This window comes from Etheostoma cragini, chromosome 8 (genome assembly GCF_013103735.1).
Source record: "Etheostoma cragini isolate CJK2018 chromosome 8, CSU_Ecrag_1.0, whole genome shotgun sequence".
Taxonomy (NCBI): Eukaryota; Metazoa; Chordata; class Actinopteri; order Perciformes; family Percidae; genus Etheostoma; species Etheostoma cragini.
Genome location: NC_048414.1, coordinates 12,762,591 through 12,778,401, shown reverse-complemented (window position 1 = coordinate 12,778,401; position 15,811 = coordinate 12,762,591). Strand labels below are relative to the sequence as shown.

The 15,811-nt window shown below is 39.6% G+C and overlaps 1 protein-coding gene across 1 annotated transcript in view; it reads right to left on the bottom strand.

Annotated features, from left to right (window-relative positions):
• Window positions 1-7,434: 7,434 nt before the first annotated feature.
• Window positions 7,435-15,811, bottom strand: part of LOC117949638 (vesicular glutamate transporter 2.1-like) — a 10,819-nt gene continuing 2,442 nt past the window's right edge. Inside the window, exons 3-12 of the mRNA XM_034880099.1 lie at window positions 15,302-15,420; window positions 14,218-14,332; window positions 13,161-13,248; window positions 12,865-12,951; window positions 12,349-12,491; window positions 12,115-12,264; window positions 10,252-10,384; window positions 10,053-10,163; window positions 9,834-9,961; window positions 7,435-9,213 (exon numbers count right to left, since the gene is read on the bottom strand). Of these exons, the coding sequence (XP_034735990.1) occupies window positions 8,884-9,213; window positions 9,834-9,961; window positions 10,053-10,163; window positions 10,252-10,384; window positions 12,115-12,264; window positions 12,349-12,491; window positions 12,865-12,951; window positions 13,161-13,248; window positions 14,218-14,332; window positions 15,302-15,420 (1,404 nt within the window). The 3' untranslated portion in view covers window positions 7,435-8,883. The remainder of the gene's footprint in view (window positions 9,214-9,833; window positions 9,962-10,052; window positions 10,164-10,251; window positions 10,385-12,114; window positions 12,265-12,348; window positions 12,492-12,864; window positions 12,952-13,160; window positions 13,249-14,217; window positions 14,333-15,301; window positions 15,421-15,811) is intronic.

Genomic DNA, 15,811 nt, shown 5'->3' with positions numbered 1-15,811 from the left:
CTCAGATATCATAAGTATTAGTATCGCAAAAATTGTCTGTTCAAAATACACATAAAAGGCACACAACTCTTAAATGTTAGCCAGTCGTTCCCAGAAGTTTCTTTTCTTTTGTTATTTAAATTTTTGACTCTTTCTGTTGCAATTTTTTTTTTTACTTGTGAAATATAATGAAAATCAAAAGCACAACATACTGGATACATTTACAGGATGGAAATATGATTTAAAAATGTATCAATATTCTAAAATTCTTAACTAAGCTTAAAGGTCTCACAATATGGTGCTCTTTGGATGCTTTTATATAGACCTTAGTGGTCCCCTACTACCATATCTGAAGTCTCTTTCCCAACATTTAGCCTTGGTGCAGAATTACAGCCACTAGAGACGGTCCCACAATGAGCTTTTCTTAGTATGTGCTATTTCTGAGTCTGTAGCTATTGAGGAGGAGGAGGAGGGGTGTGTGGCCTTGACCAACTGCCACTTTGCTCGTTTGAAAGCCATGATGTGTGTCATGGGTGGGCCAAATTCTCTGGGCGGACAAAGCAGAGAAAGGGGCGGTAACCTTGCCCCTTACGACCTCATAAGGAGCAAGATTCCAGATCGGCCCATCCGAGCTTTCATTTTCTCAAATGCCGAGCAGGATACCCAGGGCTTGGATTAAACCTCTCACCATGTCTAGCCACTGGGGGACCATAGACAGGCTGGGGTAACGCATATTAATGTTAAAAAAAACGCATAAAGTGACATTTTCATGCCATGGGACCTTTAAAATATGTTGCACTACCCTGTCTGTTTCACAGTATAGCTTAAATATTTTTGTAAAATGTATCCGTGTATTAACGGAATTATGGATTTAAAAAAAAATAATCTTAAAACAACTGGATATTTGTTAAAAATGTACAGTTTACGAGGTTTGGCCCATAGACTGGTTTGGACAGATGGTACCATCTCATGCTGCCTTGTCATCAGTAGCAGCACGTGATCTGACTGAATTAAATTAAGCAATTGTCAGGCATTGAATAGTTTACACTTTTTTAATTGGTCTCTGGAGATTCAAGTCTTCTTCATTTAAAGCATCATAAATACCAAATGTAATATATATGTACTGTTTAAAAATAACTCTGCAGCTGCTTATTTATAAGGGCCTAGACATTTTTATAAAAGGATAGGGGACTATTAAGAAATGACAAAAAGCAAAGAAAGCAAAAGCATTGTGTAATCCATTTTACCGTTTTCTAACTGTGCCCACCTAAAATCATTTTCACACACCATCTGTCAGTATTGCATCTTCTCCACAAAGCTGCACTGCTTCTGAATTTAAACATTTTTATTGGCTTGATGCCAATCATGTGACTCAACTGCCAATTCACACATTTCAGACCTCTCCCATGTGTCAGAGCAGCTCTGCTGCGAGGGATCAGTTAGTCAGACCAGGCGTCTTCAATCAAACCTTCCACAATAGCTGTGTGTGACATAACCAGCAGACAGCGGATTAGAGACCTGGCCGCCGTACGGAAGGAAACACCAACACGACCATGGCTCGTTTAACACGCCATGAAAGCAATTCACGTTGAGACAGACATGGGTCACTGAGTAAGGGGCTGCATGTACACAACCAATTTATTTCCATCCAGTGAAGAACATATGCATCTGACTAGAGTAAAACGAACAATGAATGTCCTAGGTTATAAATATATATGCAAATTCCTTTAATTTAAATTTTTATCATTAGGTCTGAATGTGAGAAAATAAATGAAATAATTTAGAAACACATTATTCAGCGAATAATTTGCATCCTGTTACCAAGCAGCACATTTAGCCGTTGGGACTCAACACTAACACATTTTTTTCTGACTTTTAGACATTTCTCAGTCTTCTTCGTTGACTTAGCAGCCGTGGTGATGATTCATATGTGTGAATCTGACTCCATATGAGAAGCCTGCAATTTAGTCTTCTCCCTTTATCTACCTATACACAATGAAAACACATTTTCTATTTATACAGGATACATGTCTGACGGGATAATAATAAAAAAGGAAAGCCCATAATTGTCAATCTTTTATGCCAAATGAGCACTAATTTTCTGGAGCTGTGTTATTTAAATATAAAATAGTAAAATATCAAGACCACCCCTTTAATATAGAACAGCTATTTACCACTTTTTTGTCAAAAGTGTAATCCATTTGCCAACTGCTCTTAACCTGTGATGTGAAAGTACAGGGTTGTCTTATAGTATCACTTCAAACAGCAGGAGGTTGACACAGCTCCATAATATCTACCAACAGCCCACTTTAAACGTTAGCTTGGAGACCTCTCTTAACTCTGTTTAAGTAGCAGCTAATCTCTTGGAACAGTGAGGATGTAATATTAGAAATGAAATGCACAGTATTTCCTGCTCTCACATCTGATCCTTCCATTGTTTTCCATTCTAGCCAGGGTAATATTGAGGTGTCAGCGTGGGGCAACAAACTGCCGTGAGATGTGCTCCGGGCGACTGTTGTTCTGCTGTTTCTAAAGGCTCTTGAAGGATAGCGTTCATTAAAATTTAGATCCAGCCCCCATCTGGTAGGGTAAATAGAGAGTCCTCTGAGGGGCGGGGTGGAGGAGCGGGTGGAGGGGTGTAGAGCCCTCCCTTGGCACGTGCCTAAGCCGCTCCAGCCTGGCCCTTGTCTGGCCTCAGTGACAGATCACAGAGGCAGGAGGGCCCCTCCGCACACCTGTGTCCCACTCACAGGACGCTGATCATCAGTGGCCACCATCATCAGGCATGCACCAATCAAGAGGGATGGATGTTTTCATTTAGGTTTATTGCAGTGAAACTTTAAAAAAAAAAAAGAAAGATGGATGGAATTGTAATGTTTCTACTGAGTCTGAAGAACAGGATGAAAGAAGTTTGCATCATCCTTTTCAGGACATCCCATATAAACAGTTTCTCAAGTGAGGTGCTGTGGTTCCAGAAACATTGTGTATTGTCGCACAAAATTGTCGAGGAAAGGGGTTGAGTTGTAGTAAAGCCAGTGAATACTATACAATGAAAAAGAACAAAAGAAAGTAGAACTTAAACAATTGATTATAAAAATAATTGTTAAATGCTGCCCTTAAAGAGAGGTTCTGTTAGTGCAGCTATTTTGTGGTTAGCAAATACCTTTTTTCATTGTGAGGTAGAAGATTAAAACAAAATAAATGTTTTCTGCAAATTCCGTCAATTTATCCAGATTCCAAAGCAAAGTACTGCAAGCAATGACAATATCTTGTAAAATCTTATCAGCCTCTCATCCTTTGTCTGTGTGTGTGATACAAGCCTAATCGGAGCATGTTGTAGAGAGGAGGGTATGAAGCTGTCAACGTAATGTGAAATGGGGGAGGGGGACTGGAAGGACCTGTGATATATTACCTCACATGCAACTGTAGGAAACCAGATTTGTGGAGGATAAAACAATTGGATGTAGCAATCTCCCTTCTCTTCCTCTGATTATGGAAGGTGCAATTCTCCCTTCACACATGGCAGGTGTGAAAATGTTGCCCTTAAAAGGCATCACTGGGCATCAGTACTGTGTTAGTGGTGTAGTACTAACACCAATATGTGCACAGATGAAAATAATCATAGCACACAGTTGGTATTGCTTTTGGGAGCTCAACAAGATGATGTTTTACAGTGGACGCCATTTGCATGTCACAAAAGGGAGTTTTTTTTTTCCAAACTGAGCATCTTAAGCAAAAAACTTTGTGCAAAAACAAGGTTTTTAAAAATTCATGCAGGGAAGTTTCAGAAATCCTTTTGGAAACAGCAAAATAAAATAAAATAATTCAGTTTGCACATGTGGCAGTGGGTGGAGAGCAGAGACACATAACATGTCTAGTGAGACAGAATGATTTAAGCTCTTCACTAATAAAGCAGTTAACTAAGGGAGGAGAAAGAGGCGTTTATGAATTCAATTGGTCCAAGATAGTGTAATGTCACACTGGAGGGTCTCATAAAACAGTAATTACTCCAATACTGCTTTGAAATGTTGGGTTCTAATAACCTGATATTTTTGCATAATGAGGGAGTTGTATTTTAAATTAATTTATAATAATAATAATTTTTGGAAGTTAAATGACAGTCAGCCAAAAGTGAGGAGAGATCGCTATGTACAATTTGGACTGTAGACTTGAGAAGGGATCAGGAGGATAATTGCATCCAGGCAGAGTCCCAGGGGAGGATTGCAATCCTGTCATCAAACACTCATTCTGGCTGGGCCTCATCCTATTACGGTCCCCCAGGAGCCAAACTGCACCTGCCCCACAGAATGACAACTACTCAATCCCCCTTCACTTGCCCTCGCTATTACACAAACAGCACAGAGAACATCACAACAACTAAGTCTGAGATGCTGCAAAGACAACAGAGGGTGGAGATTGGAGGCAGGTGAATGCTGAGATCATTCCTACCTAGGAATGAAATGTCGACACACAGATGGTGTCCAATTACCGCGCGCACCAACAGGTACGTCACCGGTGCAACAGCCATGACCACCCCGGCTGGTTAGGCATGAGAAAACATGTTCCACACCGCCGGTGACACAATTGTGTTTTCTGTCAAATTAACATGTGCATCAAGAAGCAGGCAGTGGTTAGCGTTAATGGTTTCCCTCCTCAGCCAAGCAGATAACCGGTGGAGAAACTTGAGATTTATTGTAATTGCTGCCACTGCTGCTACTGGAGGTGTTTCAGACATGGAGAGGCTTCCTGTGATCAAAGCATCAGTCGACACAGAGCAGAACTACTGTAGACTCAATGCTGCCGCTGCACATTAAATTGATTCAGACTGTCCATCATGTGCATAAACCTGGTGGTCAACCCCTTAACCCCCACCCCCACAAACTTTGTGCCTGTCCATCATTTCTTCTCAGGAGAAAAGGGAGCTGCATATATTCACCCGGGCCTACTGAGATTGTGGGAAAACCTTCCAGATCATGTGTAACGAATACCTTAAAGAAGCTGCTCAGACCTCTAATGATGCACTGCTCTTATATTCTGCATCTGCTCCATATAACTCCTTACCACCTGCAGAGGCTGAAAGGCCCAGTTAGAATCATTGTCTTTGATTTATCCAGACTCTCCATTCCAGCTGCATGTAGGAGCACTGAGTGGTGCATTTGGATTGATGGATGCCATGTCTTCCTGAATCACTTACTACCTCAGTGATAGGCTACAGTCCGTCGTCCTCCAGAGCGGCGTGTTCGACACACTGCAGAGCAGCACAGAGGTGCCACACAAGGTAATATCATCTTTCTTGTTCACTCTGTACCCTTCTGACTTCAGATTTAACTGTGAGTCATAATACCTCCATCAGTTCTCTCACAACTCCCTGTGGCGTGTGCTGTATAGCGTTTACAGTTAAGAAAGTTCTGCGCGCACTCTATGCATATGTGCAAACCAACATACAGCATCCAATGTACATTTGTGATCTAGATTTCAATATGAAATGTTTCGTATTGCATTTTCTATGTTATACTATTTTGCCACAGATTCTTGCTTTGTTTTTGCCCTATGATTATGTATTTTTAAGGTAAGAGTAACAGGCAAAAATTTACATCTGCCTCTATTTTCTTAATTATGCATATTCATAATAATTTCTTTGGTCAAATTAATACTTTCCTTGGCCTGACTGTCATGCAACCATTATAAGCTAAACAAACTCATCCTTAATTCCAAAAAATAAAATGCTCATTTCATTGGATGGCGTCATCCCAGAAAAAAGTTGCATTGAACTAATGTTGCATTCAGGTTTCTCCTTGTAAAGTCAGTATTTCAGCTGCATTCGCCTTTTGCATCTATGAATAATGGTTGCTTCTAGCAGGAGTCAAAACCTCATTCTGCAGCTGCACTCATTGTCACTTACATCAAGTATTCGACTCAAATGTAAATTGACTGTCTTTGCACTCTAATGAGTAGGGGTGGGAATCTTGTGGCCCCTCACAATTCGATTCCATTCAGATTTAGAGGCCAACAATTTTTGTATGCACATATCCATGCATGATTTTAAAAATATACATATAAATCTGAGTTTGTTACTCAGAGTTTGCTAATCACTTCCTAGACAAAGCAACTAGACAAAGCTTACATTTTTGGCATATACAGTATTCGAAATATTTTGTCTCCTGAGGTTTTTATTTTGCAGCCATTCCATGCTTAAGCCTTAAACAAGCTTGGGAAAGTCACCTTCTCTCACAGTGATGTTCCATGTCAGAGGCTCAGTCATGTTTAAAGGTGGATAATTGGCTTCTTAGAACGTGAAACATGAGGTGGTCAGATGTAATGTGATAAAGTAGAACAGCCTATATGTGTTTTGCCTAATTATTTTATGTATGTCTTATTGGATCATGTGTGTGTACGCAAAATGTAATATTTTTGTCCTTTTGGCCATTTTCTGGGTCTATCTGCACTCTTGCCTAAACTCTAAATTGTTGTCTACTCTCCCATCCTCTTTCAGTCACTCTGTTTTTCCGATTTGTACTTGTCTGGAGACAGTAACTTTTAATTAAAAATCCATATATTTATATATTTTTTTATATTTTATTTTAACTTATCAGAATCGAGCATCAAATCGTTCTAGGGAGAATTGTGATGCATCTAAGAATCAATTATTTTTCCCACCCCTAATAATGAGCATTGATGTATTTTATGTATTTTAATTCAATGCCTTTGTTCATTGTTTTTCTAGCAAACATGAAACACAAATAACTAGAAAAATACAATGACTACTACTGTACAAAGGTAGCACAGCCTTCTCACCATCATTTATTCTGATTCATTAAAGCATTTTTTGTTTTAAAAGTCCAAATGCTCTAGAGTTAAACAGTATTGATTGGTCACAATTTAATGCAGAAGCTGGGTCAATAGTTGGAGATGTTGCATGTAACACAGTTGACCTCAGCTGTGTAGAGGACACACTAAGGAGGAAGGGTTATATTCCGCATTACATTCTCAATGCGTTTTCTTTTTCAGTTATGCCTCTGATAGTTCTTTTCCTGTGCAATGCAGAGAAGTGTGAGATTAGTTCAATAGGTTCATCACACTTTTGCGCACCTACATGACACCTCTTCATCTACGCTGCATATTGAAGTTGGGACTCTGTGGGAAGACAGACAATGATCCTGAATTGTAGGAATGTAAACTACAGTAATAGTGTTAAAATTGCTGCTTTGCCCTTACCGATTACCTACAGGGTCCAATAATCTCTTCTTGGACTCCAGAGACCTCAGTCATTGATTTACTAATGAGAAACATGGAGAGAATTGGAGAAGCACAACACTGATTGGAGAAGGTGGTTAACTGGTAAGGTAGTCTGGCTCCAGTCTCTGAGGACCCCTAACCTTCAAATAAACAGCGGAATGCACTGCAGAACATCGCATCAACACACAAGATTATAAGATGAGGTAGAACGACAAAAACTTGACTTTTGGTGGTTTTTTATAAAACGATATGACTATTTTTTTTACAACACTTTTGACATCAACATACCTCTTCATTAAACACAATATTAGAAGCCATAAAATCACATCTATCTGTTTACATAAACTTCAGGCACAGAGCCGTAATAGCATCTTTTGGTCATATTAAACATTCTTAAATATTTATATATTTTTAAACATCCTTGCAAATTTCATACAGCGAATGAAGAAAGTGTTCAAATGGCAAATAAAGTGGTGAAAGAGCCATCTATTATTTCATGTGGTCCACTCAAACGTGACAATATCAAAGTGTCAACAAAGTAGTTTTGGTGACAATGAGAACAACCAAGAAACACCAAGAGATCAAAACGACCTGGTTGTTCACATACATTACTGCATTCCTCACTCACAAAATGCAAACGGTGTTCTGCATCATGAGCACTAAAGCTGGATTCTCCAGACACTAGTAATTTGTGAAATCACACACCTTTATGTTGAGCATCACATAACTCCAAAACAATTACAGTTAGTTACAGCAAGCCAGTGTTACATTACAAAACAGAATGTGATGGGTGGCGGCTGGTACACAGAATTTATTGCAGTGCACACCAAACATCAATAAACAATGTCTTCTGAGCAATCGCCTTCAAAACTTTTTTGAATTGTCTCACATCATGACTGGCACCTGATTATGAAAGTTCAGTTTATTATTTAAAATGGCAGAAGACGCTTATCTAAGAACAAAGCAGTGAGCCGAATGAGGACTATCAATGACTGTGAGGCGACTGCATCTGAAACATTGATCTGAGCAAATTCATGCAAACAAACACACACTAAAACTCTACGGTTCAACTTCACTCACGCTGTTTTTGTCTTATAGTGTATTATAGGCCTCGCTCCAGGAGGAGACCTTTTTTTGCAAGCAGACATCTCCCTGAAAAGGTACTGTCCATGAAAAATATGGCCTTTTATATTAATGTTAACACAGATCAACGACCCAAAATCCACAATAGTCTCACAGAAACAGTATATACATTACATAAAACACATTTGAGAAACAGAATAGAATCTTGTTTTTAGAATACTTATAGTTTTAGTGCAATCAGAGCGGTATTTCAGAGAAAGACCCATATGATGGTCAACTGCAGTGTTGTCTGGCTCATGTTGTTCAAGTAGGTTGATGAGGTTTGAGTGCTTAACAACAACATAGGCCTGCAGTTTTCTTTGCTCTCTGTATAGTGAAGCCCTACAGTTAGATGTGATGAGAGACATGAGAATCTAATGAGGATTGTTTTGCATTGCATTTAACTATTTTTTTTTACATTGGCTTTTTGAATCTAGTACCATTTTACTTGAATACACAGAATGGATTTAAACATCTAAGATAACGTTGTGCAATCTGTAATGGAGAGTCTGTTTTCTGTAAGCAGACTTTCCACAACTGTCTGGTTTAGGAGTAACCACGCTCAGCGTACATCTTTCCGGCCGGTTCCTGTACATACTCCTCTGTCTTATCCCAGTCCTGCACCCACCCTCCGTTGAGCTGTGCAGTGGCCCCGTAGCTTTTAGCCGGACCGCCCATCGCGCCGTAACTCTGCGTAATGTCCCCCGTCTCTTCGGCAAGCTCATCCTCATCAATGAAGCCACACTTCTCGTCGCTGGTTTCTTCCGGGTCAGCCCATGACTGTTTCTCCCCAGATGCAAAGATCCCATAAAACACCACTCCCCCATAATGCACCAGGGCAGCAATGAGGAAGACATACTGCCACTCCTCCCGGGTCTAGAGACAGAAAACAGTTGCAGCCAGGCTGAGTCACTTCTTTTAGGCCCTGATAATGTGTTCTCTTAACTGACTTCTTACCATGAGCAGTGGACTCCTAAGGGTTCTGCTAAAGTTCACAAAGCTTTGGTTTCCCATGAAAGATTCTTGTTTTTGTGTTTATCTCTATGCTCTCCCACTAATTTGAAGTGGGTAAAGTTGTTGGAGAGAGATGATGTCATGCTATCTGTATACCAATAAGGATTTAGAATCAAAATCTGATGACAGTTGGGTTGCTAGGCCACTGTGAATATCAAATATCACGTGTCAAATATGATCAAACTACACTCCGTCCTGATGAAACAGTTTTAGTGTTAAAGTGCTAATCCTAATCCTATGTCCCTGTGTTTATTGTTCATTTATCTCTTGTGACATGCCGAATATGTGTATTTTATATCAAAATGCCTTTTTTCTCTTCCCTTAAAACGTTGGGGCGGTTAAATTCAGTGCATTTATCCAATCAAATGTGATTTGGAGCAACTAGCTAACCCCGGCTGTCATATAAAGGTCCAAAGTGTTCCACATAAAATGTTCCTATCTGCATTTACATTCACATCACAGTATGAATAGAAATTACTCACCTTGTTCTTTGTCATGGCTCCCACTATTAAAGGGCAGACCATCCCTGACAGGGTTCCCACCCCGTTGGATATACCCATGAGGATGCTGGCATAGCGAGGAGCGATGTCTAGATGGTTGACATTGAAACCTACAGCAACATAGAGTGAACATTCTGAGTTTTGTGCTCTTTTGAGTAACACAAAATAATTTGAACTAGAATCCATTGGTCTGAGACTTACCTGATATTGCAAATCCACTGAAACCCACTGCTAGGACTAAAAACGAGATGGCCACCCCCTTACTGTGAGAAAAACCAACTACCAACAAGAGAGTGGCTTCCATACCGAACCCTAAAAACAACCAGAAGAGAGTCAACTGGTGAGGAATACTTCTGTAATAATATGGTAACAAACAGAGAGTGGATTATCAAAGTCTCACCTCCACAGTTCATGATTTTCCGGACCATAGTGGTGGACATGATGTTGTGGGTCCGCAGATAGTCTGCTAACTGGCCTCCTAACGGCACGATGATGGTCATGACCAAGTGAGGGAGCGCTGACACTACACCAACCTGAGAAACCATCAAAACACTCGTCTAAATCAAAAGTGACAGCCTCAAAAAAACGGTCAAAGCAAAAGTGATTCCTCTTCTATTCTCAGACCCAGTTGTTGTCTGTTTCAACCTCTGACTGCAGCATCGCATCGGAGCAATAATTCACCCACAGTAATCAGAGCAGCACATCCTGAAGCTGAATTACACCTGCCAAACCATCTTGATTCATGCTTCACGAGGGTAAAGATTATGAAATGTTAAGATGAAATGGAAGCTTATGTCTGACACCTTCATTCATGGACAGCAGGATCAGAAAAATACCAAAAATATCAAACTACATCACTTTCAGAGGCAATTATTGTATAAATAACACAATTTGCTTCAAAATCTTTGTTTAAATCTATTTCCTAAACCTAAGTGAAAGATTCCTAAAGAAGTAAGATCATTCCACTTAATATTTTGTGAAAGGGCTCACTAAAATAATTTTAACCGTGACTCAACTTAAAAAATGATGTAATAATTCCCACATTCCGTTTTCAAGTCAAGTCAACATAAATGTATTCACTAATAAGTCAAGGTAAATCATTTAAACTGTAAAAGCTCAAGCACTTTACTACATGCACTCCGTATACTGTGTACATGAGTCACTCTCTTATAGCTCGGTTTTTGGTCTCCACCAACCAGTGATGGAAGAAGTATTCAGATCCTTTACTTATGTAAAAGTGCTAATGCCACACGGTAAAAACAAAACAACGCCATGAGAGCTGTGAGAGTAAACCAAAACAGTAAAGTTGCGGTCCGGACAGCTAAACAATGAGCTAACGCTCACTATGAAGCTCCATAAAGCCGAGGAGCTGCAGATTCCAGAATTAATTCTCTGCGCCGTCACTACGAGCAACCCCTTTCACATTGTCACATTTTCACATTTTCCTTCCATGCATTGTAATTATAAAAAATATGAATTATTCTTGCTTTAATATTGAGAGTTGATCTTTTATCAAATTAAAATTTACATTTTTTTAAGCACAATGATAAATTTAAAATTCCAAAATTATGAACAACAGCATTGTTATACTTTTCAGCACCTAATAGGACAGATCAATTGAGTGATACTGAGAAGGTACTTAATCTGCAATTCATGAGCAGCTCCTCCAGCAGCAGACTGATATACCCACAGTGTGAGAAGGAGAGGTCATTCATCCCGGCCGCTGTCAGACTCTACACCTTCAGTACCTGATAATGTAGTTTCTGTCCCTGTTTTTCTTTCATTTACTCCACACACTCTCTGTATATCTTTATCATCTGTATTTCTATTTTTCCTTTACAAGTACTTACTTTTTCAGTATTATTTATGGTCACAGGTGAATATAACTTATATTACGGTTACCTACCTTTGCATTATTACTTTAATTACATATTCAATTGAATTTTAACGTCACTTACTTACACTGCAATATTGTTTTCTTGTACTATGGCAACTGCACTTTACTTTACAATACCTTTATTTGACGCCACTTTACTTCAATCTACTTTCTGCACATTGTCTATTGTTTGCCTGTTTTTCTTGTGTGTTTACTTGTTTATTTGTTTTAATCATGTTGTAGAAAATGCTACTGCAACAAGGGAATTTCCCCACTGTGGGAAGAATAAAGTATCATCTAATAGTCTAATATCTGAGAAATCTTATCTTGTAATCTTCAGCATTAGATTACATAACGTTGACACCAGGCATTATTGGGTTTATTTACCTTGCTGATTTCAAAGCCAAACACCTCTTCAAAGTATGCGGGCTGGCTAATGAGAAGCAGATAAAAGGTCCAGCTCCTGCAGAAGTTGGCCACGATGATTGCATAGACAGGCATGGAGGTGAAAAATTTCCTCCAGGGGGTCTTGTATTTCTGTTAAAAACAAACAGAGAATCAGCTGGATGTACAGCACTTGGCATGGTGTTACAGATCAATGGATACAGATTAAGAACTCACTTCCATTGCGCCCATCAGCTGAGCACTTTCACCGATGCTCTCCTCAATGTAACGCCGCTCCTCGTCTGTGATGCTCGGGTGTTCCGCTGGGCTCTCATAGGACACCAAGACCCAGAACATGTACCAAAATATCCCAAAGCATCCTGAACAGATCATGAGAGAGATGACCATGCCAGTCATCGCAAACTCATGCTGTGCAGTTAACCGTTGCTCAGACCCACAGAACTGTATTTTAAATTCTAGTGGAGATCCCAACATTTGTTAAAGATATCAAATATGTCAGACTACATTTAGGGTAAATGTGTATAAAATGACGCACAATATATTTAGAATTGATAGAATGGTGTAGCCATAGCAATTGCTGTAGCAGTAAAACTCCTGAGTGTATTTAATTGAGCAAAGGTGCAGGTTAGAGCTTATGAATTCAACTTTTCATTTGTAAGAGAGAGCTTCTGTTGTTTCTTTTTTGAAAAGTTGCATAGTCTCACTTTAAGGTGTTAATACAGTGAAACTCACCATACAAATAGAAGACAGAGGGCCATCCAGTGTACTGGACCAGGATCCCAGCCAGAGGCATAGCTATCACTGCACCAGCATATGATCCTGAACAAGACAAAATATTATGACCGGGCAGAATCCATCCTGCTTATTCAGAGAGTTCCAGTGTGTTCAATACACGCTTACACGCACATTTGAGTAGCAGTATTTTGTTATTCTAAACTTGCATTACAGTGTTTGAAGTCATGTGATGATAAGTCTCTATGACACTAATGAGCCAATCACAGAAAAATGAGTATGTGTAGATTATGTACCACAGAAGGAGATGGTTGCCAGACGACTTCTTTCCAGCGGTGGAGCCCATTTACTCCAGATCCCGTGGCAGGCTGGATAAGTCACTCCCTGCACGGAAACAAATGACGTTACAGTCACAGTCTGAACACACAAGGATCATTTCCCTTTATTGTGTTTTTCTTAATTTTCTTAATTATTTTACATCTATTTTTACACTTTAAGTTGATAGAATTTACGCAATGTAACTGATTAATGCTGTCTGTTTGCTTTTGCCAAAGACATGCAAGACAAATTGCAGTTAATAACAAACAAACGGACGTGCATTGTACCTAACCTTTCTAATAGAGACTAATGGGTTAGGTGTGAGTCAGAGCAGAGTCGGGCTGCCCACTTCATGAAAAAAAAACTGAATTTGCTCCCATTAAATCTTCATTACACACTAAGTGGCATACAATCAACCATTGATAGACACAAATTGCTGGGGCTTGCAGTGGGAGACACCCTGAAATGCTAATGTTTAATTTGCAGTAATAAGTCGATGGGTGCTGAACACAGGCGGCCCGCTCTCTAAACACTCATGAGCTGCCATTGAAACGACAGCGTGCAGCAAAACATAAAATCACAAAGGAGGATGACCTTCAGTCTGATAATAGCATCTCTCTCTGAAATCTTTTCTTTTCTGTTGAGCTGTGGGAGCCTCCCACATCAAGTGGTTTTTATCTCTTTTGTTCTAGATGTTTCTATGTGAACATGGAGCTGTTTTGGCCAGGGAAACCAACATCAATAAACCCCGCTATTCAGAGGTTAATGCTGTTTGCTGTACTGATCTGACAATTGTGTACAGTATATTGAATGGAAGCTCTCCATTATGGGTCTCATGTTCTAGTGCAAATTCGAATAGAAAGCCAGAGAGTTCAGTATGAAAAGGAGGATGGTCAAACTGTACAACATGGTCAAATGCAGAAAGTCAAGACAATTTCATTAGGGGTTTAGTTTAGCTCGCAGCTTGATAATGAGGCATCATTTGTTGTTGTCTTTTAAAGGTCAGGATCTGATGTGCAAACTGTGCATCCGTACCTCCACCAACCCTTGTAATATCCTCACAAAGATGACACATCCATAGTGCGTCCGGGCGGCAGAGGGAATGAACATGTTCAGGATGGATGTCAGCACGATGGCAGCACCGAAAACTCTGGGTAAGCAGTGTATTGGAATTATTTGCCAGAATATCATTAAAATAAGATAATCTTATTCAAGCATGATACAACATGGCGGCAATATTGATTGAAGCACTTCAAAGACATTAAAACATTAGATACGCAATAACATATCCACACAGTGTTCAGTTAACTGCATAATACTGCACATATTGGAACAATAAACACTGATAAGGAAGATACATCAATCCTAATGGATGTCACACACAGACACACACGCACACACACACACAGACACACACACACACACACACACAGGCAGACATTGAGTTTCCAGGGAGTGAGCACAGAAGGTGTTTGCAGCAGAAGGGGGGCTCAGCTGACTTGGCATGATGAAGCTCTTGAAAGATTTGCATCTTCTTCGGGCTCCATTTCCCTCGTGAGAAACTTAGCAATCAAATACTGTAGATGTACAAGGCCTTATACTGCGGCCTTATCCTACTTTGGTTGATTTTTATAGCATTACTCTTGTGTTTATAGAATTTTCAAATGGCACATTGCACATTTGTTGGGTTCCCTTTGTCTAATTGTGGCTGAATAATCAGTTGTCAGTAAAATAATGTGATAAAGAGGCAGTATGGCCATTATAATCATACAACAATCATTACTTAGAACTGCATTTCACACAGTGCTTTGGCTGGTGTGGTTGCCATGCCTCTCAACATAAAGGATTAGACATGGTGGTCTCATGGGAGCTCATTAACACGAGGAGGCACGCCTGGTGGGCATCAGCCAAATCCCTGGTTTCTCTGCTGTAAGGTCATGCTCCTCTCTTTAAACCATCAGACCAACATCCAAACAGTACACCTACATTTCCATAAGAAATTAAAAATAGGAACATATCCACAACAGGGGGACAGATGCTTAGAAATCTATTTCCTCATACCCCCCACCCGCAATATTTATTCGTGGTTTATTTCCCAAAAAGTGTTGTGTGCAGTTACCTGTTTGCAGCCAGTCTTGAGGAGATATATCCTCCTGGAATCTGAGTAACTATGTAGCCCCAGAAGAAGGAGCCATGAATCATCCCCACGGTCTCTGGGCCCCAGTTGAATTTCGCTTTCTTTCAAACAAAAATAATGACACATTTTAATCATAAAAAAGAAAAGAAAACTAACGTAACATGATGAACTCGTAAAAATGCTTCTTATATAAATATGAAATGCTGTCAGTGGAAAATAGTATAATCATAGAAATATATCTATTTTATTTGATGCTTAATTACCTTTGCAGCAATGGTATATAACGTGATCAATCAAATAATTAAAGCACATAATAAGCAGATACTTTAGGAAAATTACGAATAAAAATAATACTTTGCTACTGTAACATGCCCTGTACAAGAAATGCAGTATAAACTCAATTAAGGGCCACAGGTATGCTTAAAAACCTATTAATAGTCTAGACTCTGGCCCTCATCACTTATTGAGCATGTGGGGCTCGTGTATGGGGGG